This window comes from Strongylocentrotus purpuratus, unplaced genomic scaffold, assembly GCF_000002235.5.
Source record: "Strongylocentrotus purpuratus isolate Spur 01 unplaced genomic scaffold, Spur_5.0 spur5_scaffold_10, whole genome shotgun sequence".
Lineage (NCBI taxonomy): Eukaryota > Metazoa > Echinodermata > Echinoidea > Camarodonta > Strongylocentrotidae > Strongylocentrotus > Strongylocentrotus purpuratus.
In genome coordinates, this window is record NW_022145595.1 from 25,049,322 (window position 1) to 25,064,827 (window position 15,506).

General features: G+C 39.4%; 1 protein-coding gene across 1 annotated transcript in view; it reads left to right on the plus strand.

Moving 5' to 3' along the window:
• Positions 1–3,726: 3,726 nt before the first annotated feature.
• The window catches only part of LOC100891013 (zinc finger protein 271), a 106,387-nt gene continuing 94,607 nt past the window's right edge, over positions 3,727–15,506 (plus strand). The window contains exons 1-4 of the mRNA XM_030979874.1: positions 3,727–3,877; positions 10,237–10,344; positions 13,232–13,336; positions 14,700–14,789. Of these exons, the coding sequence (XP_030835734.1) occupies positions 10,242–10,344; positions 13,232–13,336; positions 14,700–14,789 (298 nt within the window). The 5' untranslated portion in view covers positions 3,727–3,877; positions 10,237–10,241. The remainder of the gene's footprint in view (positions 3,878–10,236; positions 10,345–13,231; positions 13,337–14,699; positions 14,790–15,506) is intronic.

The following is a 15,506-nucleotide window of genomic DNA, read 5'->3' on the forward strand; positions in this document are numbered from 1 at the left end:
GATAAGAAGAAGAAGAATTAAATGAAGAAGAATTAGAAAAAGAAGAAGAAGAACCTAGAAGAAGAAGAAAGAAGAACTAGAATTATAAGAAGAAGAAGAAGAAGAAGAAGAAGAAGAACTTAAGAAGAAGAATTAAAAGAAGAAGAATAGAAGAAGAAGAAGAAGAAGAAGAAGAAGAAGAAGAAAGAAGAAGAAGAAGAAGAAGAAGAAGAAGAACTAGAAGAAGAAGAAAGAAGAACTAGAAGAAGAAGAAGAGGAAGAAGAAGAAGAAGAAGAAGAACTAGAAGAATTATAAGAAGAAGAAGAAGAAGCGCGGAGGCTTTAACGTTTCATTGAATTGAAAGGAGACGATTCGTTGTACCGTTCTCGACTCTTAATCCTTGTGAATTCAGTCCCCCCCCCCCCCCCCCCCCCCGCAAAGCGCGGAATTAGCTTTGACGTTTCATTAAATTATTGGAGAAAGAAGACGATTCGTTGTTCTCGACTCTTAATCCGTGTCAAAATTAAGTTTCTTTTGAAGTTTAATTAAATTATTAGAGAAAGAAGACGAATTCGTTGCACCGTTCTCGACTCTTAATCCTTGTCTGAAATTCAGTCCCCCCCCCCCTCCCCCGCGCGAAGCGCGGAAGCTTTGACGGTTCATTAAATTATTAGTGAAAGAAGACGATTCGTTGTACCGTTCTCGACTCTTAATCCCTTTTCTTCCTACGTTCTCTTCCTTTCTTCTTTCTCTCTTTTTCTTCTTCTTTCTCTTTTTTTATGGGGGGGGGGGGGGCGGCGGCGAACGCCCCCGCCCCCCTGGCTACGCGCCTGTGCCGAGTTTTATTCTTCCCACAACCATACAATGTACACTATATCAGCGGGACGTGCCCCCCTTGGAGTTCTTATACTTTGGAACAAACTTCCTCAACGTTAGAAACTTTCAAGAGTATTCTTTTTTATTTTTTTTATTTATGTTTTATTGATCATTCATAATCATATTTTTACAAACAATCATAGGAGAAATAACAGTTAAAACCAAAAGAAAAAAACAAAAAACAAAACCAACAAATAAAACACAGCAGCAATAAATTATACCATAATATAAAACAATGGAAAGCTAAAGCCCTAACTCAGCCGCGGGGGGCTCGGGGAAACGCCGGGGCTCCTGCAATTCCAGCATGAACAACCCGATAACACACATTTAAAAAAACAAAAACGACCAGGTGACCACGAGCAGACTTCCGCAAAAAAGGATAAAGACCGCTTCCCGAATCCCCTGCGGCGCATTCCTTGAGCAAGAGATGGCTACGAATAAGTAGAAACAGTTATGAATCTACATCAAAACTTCAAAGTTCAAACAAAGATTAAAAAAGATCCAATGTACATTCTATAAACATACAACTTCCGATTATGTACATTACATTCTACATAGGAAAAAGTTAAACATCGAATTCCATTTCTTTTTAAATGGGTGGAAAGTTTGTTTCTCTTTTTTGCAAGGAAATACTCAGTTTCTTTATGTGTCTTGACAAATGATTTACATTTTCAAGAGTAAACTTAAGACTTACCTGATCAATATGTAATGTAATCATATTTTGTTTGTTAATTATTATAAATGTAATGTAAATATTAATATTATTATATTATTGTTATTATTAACAATCTTTATTTAACAATAATTGTTATAAGAATTATGCATGCAGGCTTTTGTTTCTAATTTGGAGGTTAACATTACTTTATATTTTTGTTAAGTACTTTATAATTAATTTACCTGTGGCCTAAGTACTTCGGCCCGTACACCGGTGCCAACACGGGCGGTACGTACTCGCCTAATAGGCCTACGGTATACGGGGAGTGCCGCTCTGATAGGCAATTTTTTTTGCAAAAAGATCCATAAACGGTATGTGCTGCGAAATCCCTAAAAGTGCCCCACTTTTCAGATCTTGGCCTTATAAAGAGAAGGTTCATTGCAATTTGGAAAACAGGCAAATAATACCTCTACAGATTAAATGCCTAAACCTCTGCCACCTGGACCCCACCAAACTTGGTCCTAAGGCGGGCCTCTGGATGTTCATTTGACATGCTGACCGAAACCCCTGAGCTTCACGGGGCTCGGCCTGCCAGTGTCACAAATAAGGTATCTGAATATCAGTGCTGAATATGCTCATCTGCTCGTAATATAATGCATAAAACCCCCTGAGCCTTCGGGGGCTCCGCCCCTAGACCCCCGCCGGGTCTACGTAATTATACGTATTTTTCTTGCTCCCTCCGACGTGGCGACTCCACCCAACATCCCCCTCTCTCTCTCTCTCTCTCCTCTCTTTAACCCCCAGTTTCTTTTGTTTTCATTTTCTCTTTTTTTTCAATTAATTAAAAAAAAAAAACTTTTCTCCTACCTTTCTTCTCCTTGTTTTCCTCTCCTTCCTCTTTTTCCCTTTCTTTCTCTTTCTTATCTTCTCTTTTCTTTCTTTCTTTTTTTCTTTTTCTTTTTTCTTTCCCTTTCCCGGCTCATTTTTCCCTCCCCCTTTTCTCATTTTCCCGACGGCAGCGCAATTTTACCGACAATATCCTGACTGGTGGTGGGGGGGGGGGGGGGGGGGGGTCGCACAGCCACATCCCCCTTTAGCGACGCCTCTGACCTTACTTACTCTCTAACAGGCAAAACATCCTGAGAAAAGTCTCAAACCAAAAAGATAATTATGTATGTTTTTCTTTGAAGGCGTCACTGTGCAACAAACTGTAACAGTGAATTCTCCCAACCATTTATGAATTTTCCCAACCGTTTTTCCTTGAAAATAAGACATAAGACAGGCTATAAAAAATATTTCAATATCTGGAATGGTACATAGAACCTATTCATTGCTTTGTGACGATTTACATGCATCTAAAATGTAATTAAATTGTAATAATATAGTTGGGAGAAGGACACGATCAGATTAGTTTTTCCCAATTTTTATCGTTTATAATGGTCCGTTTTCACTCAACCTTTCAGATTATCTTTAACAGCATTGAAGTCACTTCCTTCGCACCCGGCTTTGCTATCATCTGAACAATGTTACCAAGTCCCTTTAATGTTATTTTCTTGGACGACGTACGTTCCTCAATCATATTTTGCTTCTCTGATTTTCGTGTATTTAGCTAAATACAAATTGGAAAACTGACAAATCACATAAATGTAATTTGTCAGTTTTCCAATTTGTATTTTGTTTTTAGGATTCCTGCATGTTTTTATTTTTGTAGCGTATTGAATATTATAACAAAAGCACACATATATATATATATATATATATATATATATATATATATATATATATATATATATATTCCCCCCCTTTTTTTTGGGGGGGGGGGGGGGATACCACTTTTTTTTAGGAGGGGGGGGGGCGCTTCCGTCAATTGTTTAAAAAAGGTAAGGGGGGGGGGGTAGATTCTGGGTAGATGGGATGGGATGGTAAGAAACTCCCGACACCCCGTCCAATTATTGCAGGGTCTTTTTCAGCTGCATGCACTGTTCTTAATTTTTCATCCATAATTATGTGAATACAAATAGAGGAATTCGTCTTTGACAAGGTAATTCAGAATTGACCGGGCCGGGTTTTGGGTGAGGTGGATTTATAGAGAAGGCATAATTCAAGACACTTTCTATTTTCATTCTGAAGATAATCTTAGGCCCTTTTATTAATATTAGGGCTTCGAGGTTTTTGAAAGTCAGAGTTTTGCGGATCGGTTCGATAACGTCTGGGAAGTAGACTAGATCTTCATGTATACCATACCGTGCTTTCACGAACAAGGACATCTTTCATTTCACGTTCATTTTTCGTGAATTTTAGGACGTATTTCCTTTAAAAGTAGACCCTATACAAGAATGCCTAGAGCTAGAGAGCGCAGGTACTAGGTAAGTGCAAATAAAACTTACCGTATTCAGCCTACCGATAATTATAATATCACTGAGCTGACTTTAGAGGCCTTGCCCTAGCCTGATATTAGCTGGCACCCATAGATAGAGAGTCAATGCTAATGCCTCCCAATAGATCTACCCTGGCCCCTTGCGCGGCCGCGGCGGCAGAGAGGCAGGTAAACAAAACCTGAAATGCGTTCGAAATCACGTCACACTTTCCGAACGCCGAATTCGAAGATTACATTACATTGCACATAATTAAAGATAATACAAAGTTTTGGTATGTCATGAATTTGGTTCTGCTTAAATTTAGAATACCCCACCAATGCGTTGTGTGTTAACAAGCCCCTTCCCTCGTTCATCAGTTCATAGACGTATAGACTAATTGTTAAGTGGGAAAACACTCCGTCCCTCGGATAGGACGTTAAATGGAGGTTCCGTGTAGAGAAGAGCCGGCGCGGATCCAGGATTTCTTAGGGGAGGGGGCCCAACTTTTTTTTTTTGCTCCCGAAAATTTGAAAATGGTGCCGGCCGAAAAGTCGCTCAGTGGGGGGGGGGGGGGGGGGGGGGGGGGGGGGGGTAGTGAGCCCATTTTTTTTTTTTTTTGGTCCTCGAAAATTTAAAATTTGAACCTGCCCCCCTTGGGGGGGGGGGGGGAGGGGGGGGAGGGGGAGGGGGGGGGGTAGTGAGCCCTTTTTTTTTTTTTTTTGGTCCTCGAAAATTTAAAATTTGAACCTCCCCCCCTTGGGCACCAGGGGGAGGGCCATCCCCCCAAAAAGGTAAAAATCACATGTTTTTACACGTTTTTTTCCCCAGGGGGGGGGGGGGGGGGGAGGGGGACGGGCCCCCCGGGCCCCCCCCTCTGGATCGGCCACTGGAGAAGAGTCACTACCTTTTAGGCTTGAGTCGGTACGGTCGATCACACCGGGACCCGACCGTTGCCGTCGGGTCCCGGTTTCGTTTTTTGAGAACCGACGCTCCGAAAAAAATAATGAAATATGAAAGAAATTGCAATTTTGCACACCCCTAAAATCAATCCACCTTAAAACTTAAGTATTTAATGGTTACCATAATCATATTCTAGCTCATCCTGAATCAATCCGAACTGCTGATAAGTGATATGAATATGGGTTGCAAGGCAGTTCGCCCGGCCCATGGGGTTGTTGTTGCCGGCTGCTAGCTAGCTACTGTACTGGCCGGGTCTCTCGGCAGGATTAATAAATCAGGTTGAAAGAAACATTAATGTTTGAATAATAAAACGGCTTTCTAAAAAGTACTTCTTTACAACATACCGATCGAATAATTTTTAAAAGACAAAAATATATATTTTTTCTTTGATTTTGAACACCGCATGCTTCTTTTAAAAGCTGAAAATTACTTGGTAATCACAAGAAGTTTCGATACGTTGCAAGGCAAGTTCAGACTAGTCTCGGAAAAATGCGAAGTGCTCGCTGTAATGCGTGCCAGAACGAACCCAAACAAAGACGTGATCGTAACGAGAAAAAAATCATTAAAAACTACGAGAGCACAATTGGAAAGACCACTACCGTATATAACGGTGTATAAACCGCACTTTTTTGCCGCCGAAAAAATTTCAAAGTCGGGGGTGCGGTTTATACACGGTACACCAAAAAAAAAAAAAAAAAAAAAAAAAAAAAAATTTTAAAGTTTCAATTTATGCCCCTCCACCTGGCGCTATGCCTGGCAATGTCTCCCAGCTCGGTAATCGGTGTGTTGACTCACCACTCGGAAACTAGAACAACACTCAAATTTGTCTGTCATCTTGGTTTGAAAGTAATCTTTCTGATAGATCTCAATATGTAGTTTATAATAATAATTCCTCCAATTTTTCTTCTATTACATGGTGTACCACAAGGTTCTATCCTAGGTCCCTACTGTTTTTTAATTTACAGTACCGTAATGATCTTACACACAAAAAAAAAAAAAATCTCGGCAAAAAAAAAAAAAAAAAAAAAAAAAAAGTTTTTTTTTTTTTTTTTTTTTTTTTTTTTTTAAGGGCGAAAAAGAGGGGTGCGGTTAATACACGAGGGCGGTTTATACAACGTTATTTACGGTACTCAAAATTATCGTAATAAGATACATAACTTGGAGGAAGAAAACAATAGTTGTCCAAGAAAAGACACATAATAGTGATAATTAAGGAGTTACTATAGGTACAATCATTATCGGAAGGGCCTGCTGCAATATCTGAATTACACGTGTTTAAATTGAACACAAGGCTATACGAGGCAAATGCCGTCCTCTACGGTAAAAAGCAGTATAACAAAGGATTCAAGTATTTGCAGCAGGCTCCTTGCGATAAAAATGTATCCAGTTACTCCTCGATTATCACAATTTCTGTGACATTTCTTGGGCGATTATTGAATTCTTTGTCCAAGTTATCTATCTGATTATGATAATTTTGAGCAGTAGTTGTCTTTCCAATTGTGCTCTCGTAGTTTTTAATGATTTTTTTCTCGTTACGATCACTTCAATGTTTGGGTTCGTTCTGGCACGCATTACAGCTATTAATTACGAGGAGCACTGCGCATTTTTCCGAGACTAGTCTGAACTTGCCTTGCAACGGCTATCCGTATTGAAACTCTTGATTACCAAGTAATTTTCAGCTTTAAACAAAAAGCATGAGATGTTTAAAATAAGAGATAAATATTTATTTTGTCTTTAAAATATTATATGATCGGTATATTGTACAGAAGAAATTTTTAGAAAGCCGTTTTATTATTATAACATTCATATTTTTTGACCAGATTTATTTAACCTGCATAAATCAAAATGGCGGCTCGAAAGTTGTCTTTCCATTTCTGCCCCAGTTTTTTTACTTTTAGAGGCACGAAAATGGCACTAAACATCGCCAATCATGGATGAAAATAATGTCAAATGGAAGAATAAACCGATCTGAGCCGAGGTATGCATGTGTTTATTAATTTGATTTACTGTTTTAAAAAAGGTCACTTTTAAGGGACATACTGATGATATGCACTTTTTATAGAGGCAAGTGACAAATCCCGCGAGCTGATTTCGGGACACCGGGTCCCGATCGGTACAAGACCGTCGGGACCCGGTTTATGAAAATCCCGACATGACTCAGTCCTACTACCTTTGCACGTCAGCGGTTAAGAACCCACTGCACTATTCGTATAAGCGTAGGTGGAAACCCCGCCTTTTACCCTAGGACAGTGGTCCACCTGCACACACCCCCAGTATAGTACAATAAAACTCTGTAAAGAGGTATGTACTCATAAAGGAAGAAGAATGGGGTTAATGTACATAAACTTCAGACGCGTACGCAGGGGGGGGGGGGGGGTTTGGGGTTAAACATCCCCTCGAGTTTTTTTTATGTTTATGTTTTGTGTACCGGTATGTTTTTTTTAACCCCCCCCCCCCTTTGGATTTTTTGGTAATAAAAAAATCCCCCCCAAAAAAATCCTTATAAATGACCTAAAAAAAATGACCTTACCCCCCCAACGGAACGGAATGTCGATGGGTCAAAATTTCAAATTTCGGGACCCCTCCAAAAAAAAAAAATCTGTCCTCTTACCCCCCCCCCCCCTGCTTATTCAGTGGCTGGCCAAGTCATGGCGAAATTTTTGGCCCGATTTTATAATCCTGCGTACGCCACTGATAAACGTTGAAGACCTAGGGTTTAGAGTTAAGGTTAGATTAGGTTAAGTGTTACTTAAAAAGCTCAAGACATTAAGTCTTGAAATTTAGCTTCATTGGTGAAGTATTTGGTACCCTACGACGTTTGGTCAATTTTAGTGGTGGGGTATTCTAGTTCCTTTGGTTCAAATGAACATATTGGAAGCATATGCGATCTAATATTCAGTGATTGTTGTTGCGGTTGAAATCGAGTCTAAAGTTATGAAATTGTAAATAATAAACTCTTCATAAATACCTTCCTCTCAAGGTCAAGATATTAATTAAGCTATAAAACAATGATTCTTGACTAAAATCGACCGATTAGCTGTTCCCATTTCAAAATGATATAGTCCATCACAACTAGACCTAGATCTACATATTCTGAGTTTTTTCATGGTCGCAGCTACAATTGTACGGCCGTAGGCGCTATTGAAATTAATCAAAATTTACTGGGAGCACCGTTAAATGTTTATATTCAGTTTTTCTCCAAAGCAGAAGTGTTTTAGGGGCTAAATTTTCTAGTGCTTATAATACATCCACAGGGGCATCCAAATATATCAAAATTGTAAAGAATCACTAGTCTATCCACCCAATATTAAAAACTTTGTATTACCTTTAATGCACAGTGGCTTCGTTTTCAGCATCAGTGTACGGAAGCACTTTAAATTATGAATTCGTCAATTAAAGATAAACTTGAGTTGAAGGATACCGTAATATGATAGTTTATCAATACATACTTTTTTGTTTACTGTGACAAGGAATTTTAGGCAAAATACTTTTTCTCAGCCAGTTTATATTCTAGGGTCTCTTAAATACTTGTTATCTAGTTGATTTAATATTTAAAATATATAATTTGGAAGAAGTTATTAGAGAGAAAATAATAATGCACATATGCCCCAAAGGTATGATGATATCCTTTTGAAAGACAATGGATCTACTATGGACAACGGTGTGTAACATTTTTATGAATTTTATTTATATGTTATCATTTTTGTAATTTTATTTAGATCAGTGGAAGGAAATACATAGATTGAAAATAATTTAAAGTGATTTAATGTTCATATTCAGCTTTTTTAAATTTCTGTATATTTTGTATTATCACTCTTTTATATTTTCATTTCATTTCCCTGTATCTCTGATCTGACATAACACTATCTCTATCTTTTCGCGTGCTCTCTTTCTCCCTTTCGCTCACTATCTTCTCTTTTTTTCTTCCCAATACCATTCACAGAGAGAGAGAGAAAACATGGACATAGAGTTACAGTACATAGAAAGAAAATTGTAACAAATCGAGTGTGTGTGTGTGTGTGTGTGTGTGAGTGAGTGAGTTAGTGAGTAAGTGAGTGAGTGAGTGAGTGAGTGAGTGAGTGAGAGAGAGAGGGAGAGACGAAGACTAAAGAGAGAGAGAGAGAAAGAAAGACAGACAGACAGATAGTGACTGATGAGAGATAATTGTCAGGGGGAGAACTTGACGGAGAGAGATGGATTAGAAATCATTAGTGAATTATTTTTCGAAGAATGTAACTTGATTTTATTCTTTTGCCCATCATGAAAGTTTTAAATGAAATTTCTTTGAGTCTTTCATCATTCTATACATAACGCTATGATTTATTTTCGATAGATCTGAGAAAATATTAACTTTATTTATCAATAATAAATCATATTCTCACAATCCCTTGATGAAAAAAGGTAAGAACAATAATTTATTCTAACTTTAGGAGCTATCATGTTGCGAAAAGTTTTTTGTGCATCAGCAATTTGGGGATGTTCATTGGTTCATCGAACACACCAATCACCATGCAGTCATGACGAAATCATGCATATTCGACCAATGATCCATAAAAAGATTCTTCCTGTATATGTGAAACTGTAAGAGGCATTGATCTGTGTTTTTTGTTGTTGATACAATTTTTGGCTGTAAAATAAAAACTTTGGGGATTAAAGAATACAGTTTTTGAACTCCAGACGTTGGCAGGTCTTGGAACCTGACAGCCCTTTCCCTTTAATTTGGCTTCTGCCTACATGTAGCTATAGCATCAGGGCAGTGGCGGATCCAGGGGGGGGGGGGGGGCCTCCTCCCCCTGGGGAAAAAAAACAGGTACAAACGGGCTAATTTACCTGTATTTGGAGACAGACCCCTCCCCTGGTGCTCAAGGGGGGGGGGGGGGGGTGCGATTTTCATTTTTTTTTGGTGAAGTAAGCCACTGGTCCTTCATTGCATTTAATGCCGATAGGGTATTCCACTTCCCCAAAGACTTTACTCATGAGTGTGTGTGTACACTTTCGATGACAATGATTATTTCACGAGAAGGCAAAACATTTTATTAAAGTTAAAGACCATTTTTGGAAAAGCCTCTGTCAAAAAATGAAATAACTCATACATGATGATAGAAATTTTGCCGGGAAACCGCCTACTCATTGATATATTTGGTAAATTATTATATCTATCCGAACCAGATAGATATCACGCATGTGTCGCGTAGTCCCATATACATCTTTCTGTGTACAGTGCTTGTAACTTTACCAAGACTGGGCCAAATTTGTTATCATTTTGATGATTCCAGAACCTTGCAGTACACACCAATACTCATATGCTAGATGATCAACCTTTTCTGATTGATTCCACAACGTTTCTGTCACAATACAATCTCATGACCAGAACTGGTCTTGACCTTTAAGTATTGTTTCATACACAGACAACATGGCGATGAAGCAAGGAATTGATTGTTGGACGTCTCTCTCAGAGTCAAGTACAGATGGAGAAGGAGAAGGAACTCTTCAGTCATCACATGAACATGATGAAGGTATGGAGTGTTTCAATGTGTTCTGCTGTGTTTGGTAATGTTCTGATGAATACCGGTAATGATAATATAAATTTATTATACAGGTATATGCTCCCTCTCATCTATCTCAAAATAATTGCTCTGTGAGTGTGATTTCTTTTGTTTATGTTTGTTTTGCTGTGAGACTGAAATTTGCTTCCATTCAGTAAGTATAATGTTACACATAAAAATCACATATGGTAGATTTGAAGAGTAGACTATTGCAAGTCTGAAAAATGTTAAAAACCTAATGCTACGTTTACACTATGTTCCCGGCGGCAACGGCAGCCCCGTTTGCCCGAAACGTAGTGCGCCGTTGGATTTAGGCCAATTTTATCTCTGGATTCAAGTTTTGTTAGGTCTTGCCAAGTTTTCTTACGTTCTACCACGGTATCCGTGACGGGCCGTGGGGGGAAGGGGATGCCGAGTCCCGGAGGCTCCAAGGCGCACTACGGTTCGGCCCGCGTTCTACCACGGATGCCAGAATGTTACTTCCAGGCCCGTCACGTTCTGATGGGGTCCCTCACGTTTCTCACGTTCTGATCAAGTTCTGACACAGTTTTCACGTTCTGTCAAGGCTGACTACGGATAAAACGTGGATGCCGGGCAGCTTTGGAGCATGATTGTGCCCATGGTATAAAAATAGGCCTCCCAAGCAATAGCAATCATTGTATCCTCAGATTTTGACGAGACAACATCATAAATGCCAACGATGAAAAATATTTTGTGTTTGCATGTTTGCTGGGTGCATACATCCAGTCTTTGCGTCAGCAGCATTTGCAGAGAGGAAATGCCAGAGTTCAGCAGGCAGGAAGAAGGCCAAGATTCATGTGGGTGCGCAACATGATGACTATCGGAAGATAGAAGGCAGCAACTGGGCCACTACTCAACCTTTCTCACCAGAGAGCTCTGCACCAAAGATACCAACGCCTACCAGAACTATCTGAGGATACCTCCAGAGCTCTTCAATGAGATCCTGGAAAGAGTAACACTAGCCATCGAGAGACGAGACACTAAGTTCCACTCTGCACTACCACCTGGACTAAAGCTGTCAGTGACTCTGAGACATCTGGCCACTGGGGACAATTACTCGTCACTCTCCTATGCGTTCCGGTGCAGTAAAGCAGCCATCTGCCATATGGTGCCAGAAGTGTGCAAGGCCATCGTGGAAGCCTACAAGGACGAAGTGTTCGCCGTCCCTATGACGCCCGATGAGTGGAGAGCCCTTGCCTATGAGTTGGAGACAAGTGGAATGTGCCTCATGTGGTGGGTGTTCTGGACGGGAAGCATATTGCCATCAGCAAGCCACCCAACAGAGGCACCTTGTACTACAACTACAAGGGTTTTTTCAGTATCCCTCTTGTCGCCTTGGTGGATGCCCAGTATCGTTTTATATAGTTTGAAGTTTGTGGAGTGGAACACATGTCTGATGCCCAAATCTATAATGACTCAGAGCTCGGTGCAGGACGGAGGGCCTTCAAACGTCTTGGCTTCTTCGGTTGCATAGCTTGACCTTCTTTCTTTGTATTGTAGATGCAGTAATGTGTCATCGATTGCTCAGACTCGAATGAATCTCCTGTCACGCCCGTCTTTTATATACTACCTCCCGACCACTTGCGCAATGTCAGAACGCAATGTGCCGCGCCCGTAAATCATCAGACGCTGGGATGCGCCGTGATTAAACGCGAGAAAATGGCTACCACACACCCTAGCCTGCCGTGAGAACTGTGGCAAACCGTGGCAAAACGGCAGAACGTGACAGAACTTGAAAAGACCGTAACATGCCGGGGAGTGTGCCTGCCTCGCGTCCCACTACGGACCACCTCCAAGTATTGTTATGGCATATTATGGACTGTCATGTTTTGTTACGTTCACCCCGTTTTACTATGGCCTGATAGGTTTCTCATCTGCACCGTGACTGCCTTGACAAATTTTTGACAGTTTAAAAATCTGACTCGGTATCCATGGCAATCACGGCCTGTCACATTTGCCCATACGGTCCCCCGCGTTGTGTCACGTCAATGGTACCTCTAGTACATGAATTGTGCAAAAACAGGGAACGATAGTATAAGATATAGCCACTGAGGAGAACACCTTTGGATAAAATAGTGAAGAAAGGACTCTCTTAAAAGAAAAGCAAAATAGTAAGGATACAGATAATATACATATAATTTAGTCTCTGCACTGATTAAAAAAATAAATATTAAAGCATTATTCAATACACTGAAAAAAGTATTGTGATTCACGAGTGTTAGTACATGTATGTGCAATTGAAAATTCAAAGGGAGATTGCTGGCAGTTTCCATGTGCAGAAGGTCATAATTCCCTGACACCAGACTTGGTGTACAAGTCTTGCATACAGCAAACCGTAGTCCCATCAATACCCCCTATCGTCTTTCAGAGAGTCTACTGTGTGGAAAATGTAAGATACCAGTGGCTTTACTATATGAGGATGGGTGGAATAAGCAGAGCATTACATAAGGCCTGTAGGTCATAAACCTGAAGGCTAATCCTGGTGATTGACAACACTTGTAATTGGTAAATGCCCAGATGGTGTCAAATTCCCCAGTGAGAGCCCACTTCAATGCATCTTTAACTTATACAACCTTCATTCTCTCACCTTGCACATCAAATCATGAAGAACCAAAAATAAGTAAGATTTATTCAAAACAAGTCAATCCACTAGCTCAGAATCAAGAATGTTCATTTGCACCAATACAACCTCAATCAGAGGCATAATACCTAAAAATTCATAAACACAATTTGCATATTCATAAATAACACAAGGATCTACTTCACTTTGTATTATAGAAATGATAAGTCTATAGTGATCAAGAATTTTGATGATTTTTATTTTTACATGAAACAGGAAACATCTGCATCAAGGAGGAAGGAGAAGTTGAGAAGGAGACGTGTCTTTCCATTCCAGGTTCAGATGGATTGAGATATGAGGGCCAGCTTGTAACTCAAGACGGTATGCTATAGGTTCTTAAAGGAAAATCATACATTGATAGATGAGGGCCAGCTTGTAACTCAAGACGGTATGCTATAGGTGTTTAAAGGAAAATCATACATCGATAGATGAGGGCCAGCTTGTAACTCAAGACGGTATGCTATAGGTGTTTAAAGGAAAATCATACATTGATAGAAGAGGGTCAGCTTGTAACTAGGTCTGTAACTGATCATTGGATCGGGGGCCGATCTTGTGCCGATCAGGGGTGACCGGATAATAATTTCCGATCGCCGATCAATAAAAATGATCAGAAAAATCGACAGATTTTAAAATTTTTTTTTTTTTTTAATGCCAACAATTTTCAAGTTTTTGGCTATCAAATGCTTAAAAAAAAAATCATAGCTGGGATTATTTTGTCATTTGGAGTTGTTATAGACCATGTTTGTTGATATTAAGTGCCTTTTCATGACTTTGAAATTAATAATATTGGTCGAAGAGAAGAGGCAAAACATGCGGGCCGCCATCTTGGATTATAATGCATGCCTACATTATAATCCAAACATGGTCTACAACAACTCCAAACGACAAACTAATCCCAGCCATGAATTTCTTTGAGCATTTGATAGCCAAAAACTTGAAAATGTTCGTCATAAAAAAAAAAAAAAAAAAAAAAAAAAAGCCTCAACTCAACTCAACTCTCGACAAAATCAATGATTTGGTTACTGGATCAAGACTTCGTCGCAGGAAACTCCTGTTTGTACAAAAATACCATAAATTTCAATTTTTCCTTAAAAATTTATTGTGTATAACATATTATTAAAGGTTCTGTAAAAAGAAAAGACACTCCTGGGTCATAGATCTTTGAAAAATTGATGTTTTAGTAATTTTGTGCATTGGAACAAATGGAAAGTTGTCCATCAGTTTGTCATCATAGTGAATTTACAGATTCAGCCAATTTGAAGTGCCCAAACTGTCACCCATCCAAGGTGCTGCTTCTGAGATATTTCGGCTGTCCTTTAGAGTAGTTTGCTATCGGAGTTGAATATCTCATGAAAGGAAAATCAAACCTTAAATTGATTGAGCCAACCAGAAAATATGAATGTTTGTTGTGAATAGGGAGGATGCATCTTTGGGGCACACTCCTACTTGCAAAGTCCAATAAAAAAATGAAAATATCTATATTATAGATTTAACTGCATACATCTGTAGTTGTCCTTCAATGTACTTTTCCCTCTGTTTTATACAATGACATTCATTCTTGTGAGTTATTGGCATATATTATATTTTATTTGGTTATAAAATTCAATCTTCTTTTTGTAGCCAGTAATAGGTAACCAGATCTCAAATAATATGAAAATATCTTTACTTTGTTCATATTAAACAGGTCTGGTCTTCACCATCAAACAAGAAGTTGACACAGACATGTTTGAATCCCTCTCAAGTACAGAAGGACAAGACCCATCGACTGAACAAGGTATCATGAAGTTATGAAGAGAATTCTATTGTACAATGGCGCTCAGGGTGGTAAAAAAAAACTATACAAATCTAGATGAATTCGTCACATGAAGACGAATGAGGTGTTCTGCCTTTTTTCTTCTTCAAAAGGTCTATGGTGTTAAAGGCATAATGCACGCTGCGTGTAATTCAATGCATATTTACGAGAAGTGCACAGTCTGCTTACGAGGCTTACAGTGTTATCACTTTGCTAAAGATTGTTGACCCATTTTATGAAACAAATAATACACAGGTTTTCATTCGTGACGTTACAGTGATGTAGCGCTATTCCAGGGGCAGATCCAGCCGGCGTCAGGGGAGAGGGCCCAATTTGTGAGAAAATATTTAGCAGCGAAACAGCCAGCCGGTGAATTATTTTGCCCCCCCCCCCACAAAAAAAAAATTTGAAAATCGCACCCCCCCCCCTCCCTGGATCCGCCACTGTGCTATTCAGGTATTCATTGTACCTGAATAATGTTTAATGTATAATGGCACAAAAGCACTCAACCACACCTCACGGATTTTATTGCACCATAGTGAGTACCCTCATGCGCTGCATCAATCATAACGCAATCACGCCTGTGTATTATTTGTATAATAGTCAAAGAAGGTGATAAAACCAAATGTAAAACGGAATCACACAAAAAAAATAAATAATAATTAACCCACTGGGAATTGAACATTCGAACCTGGGTCA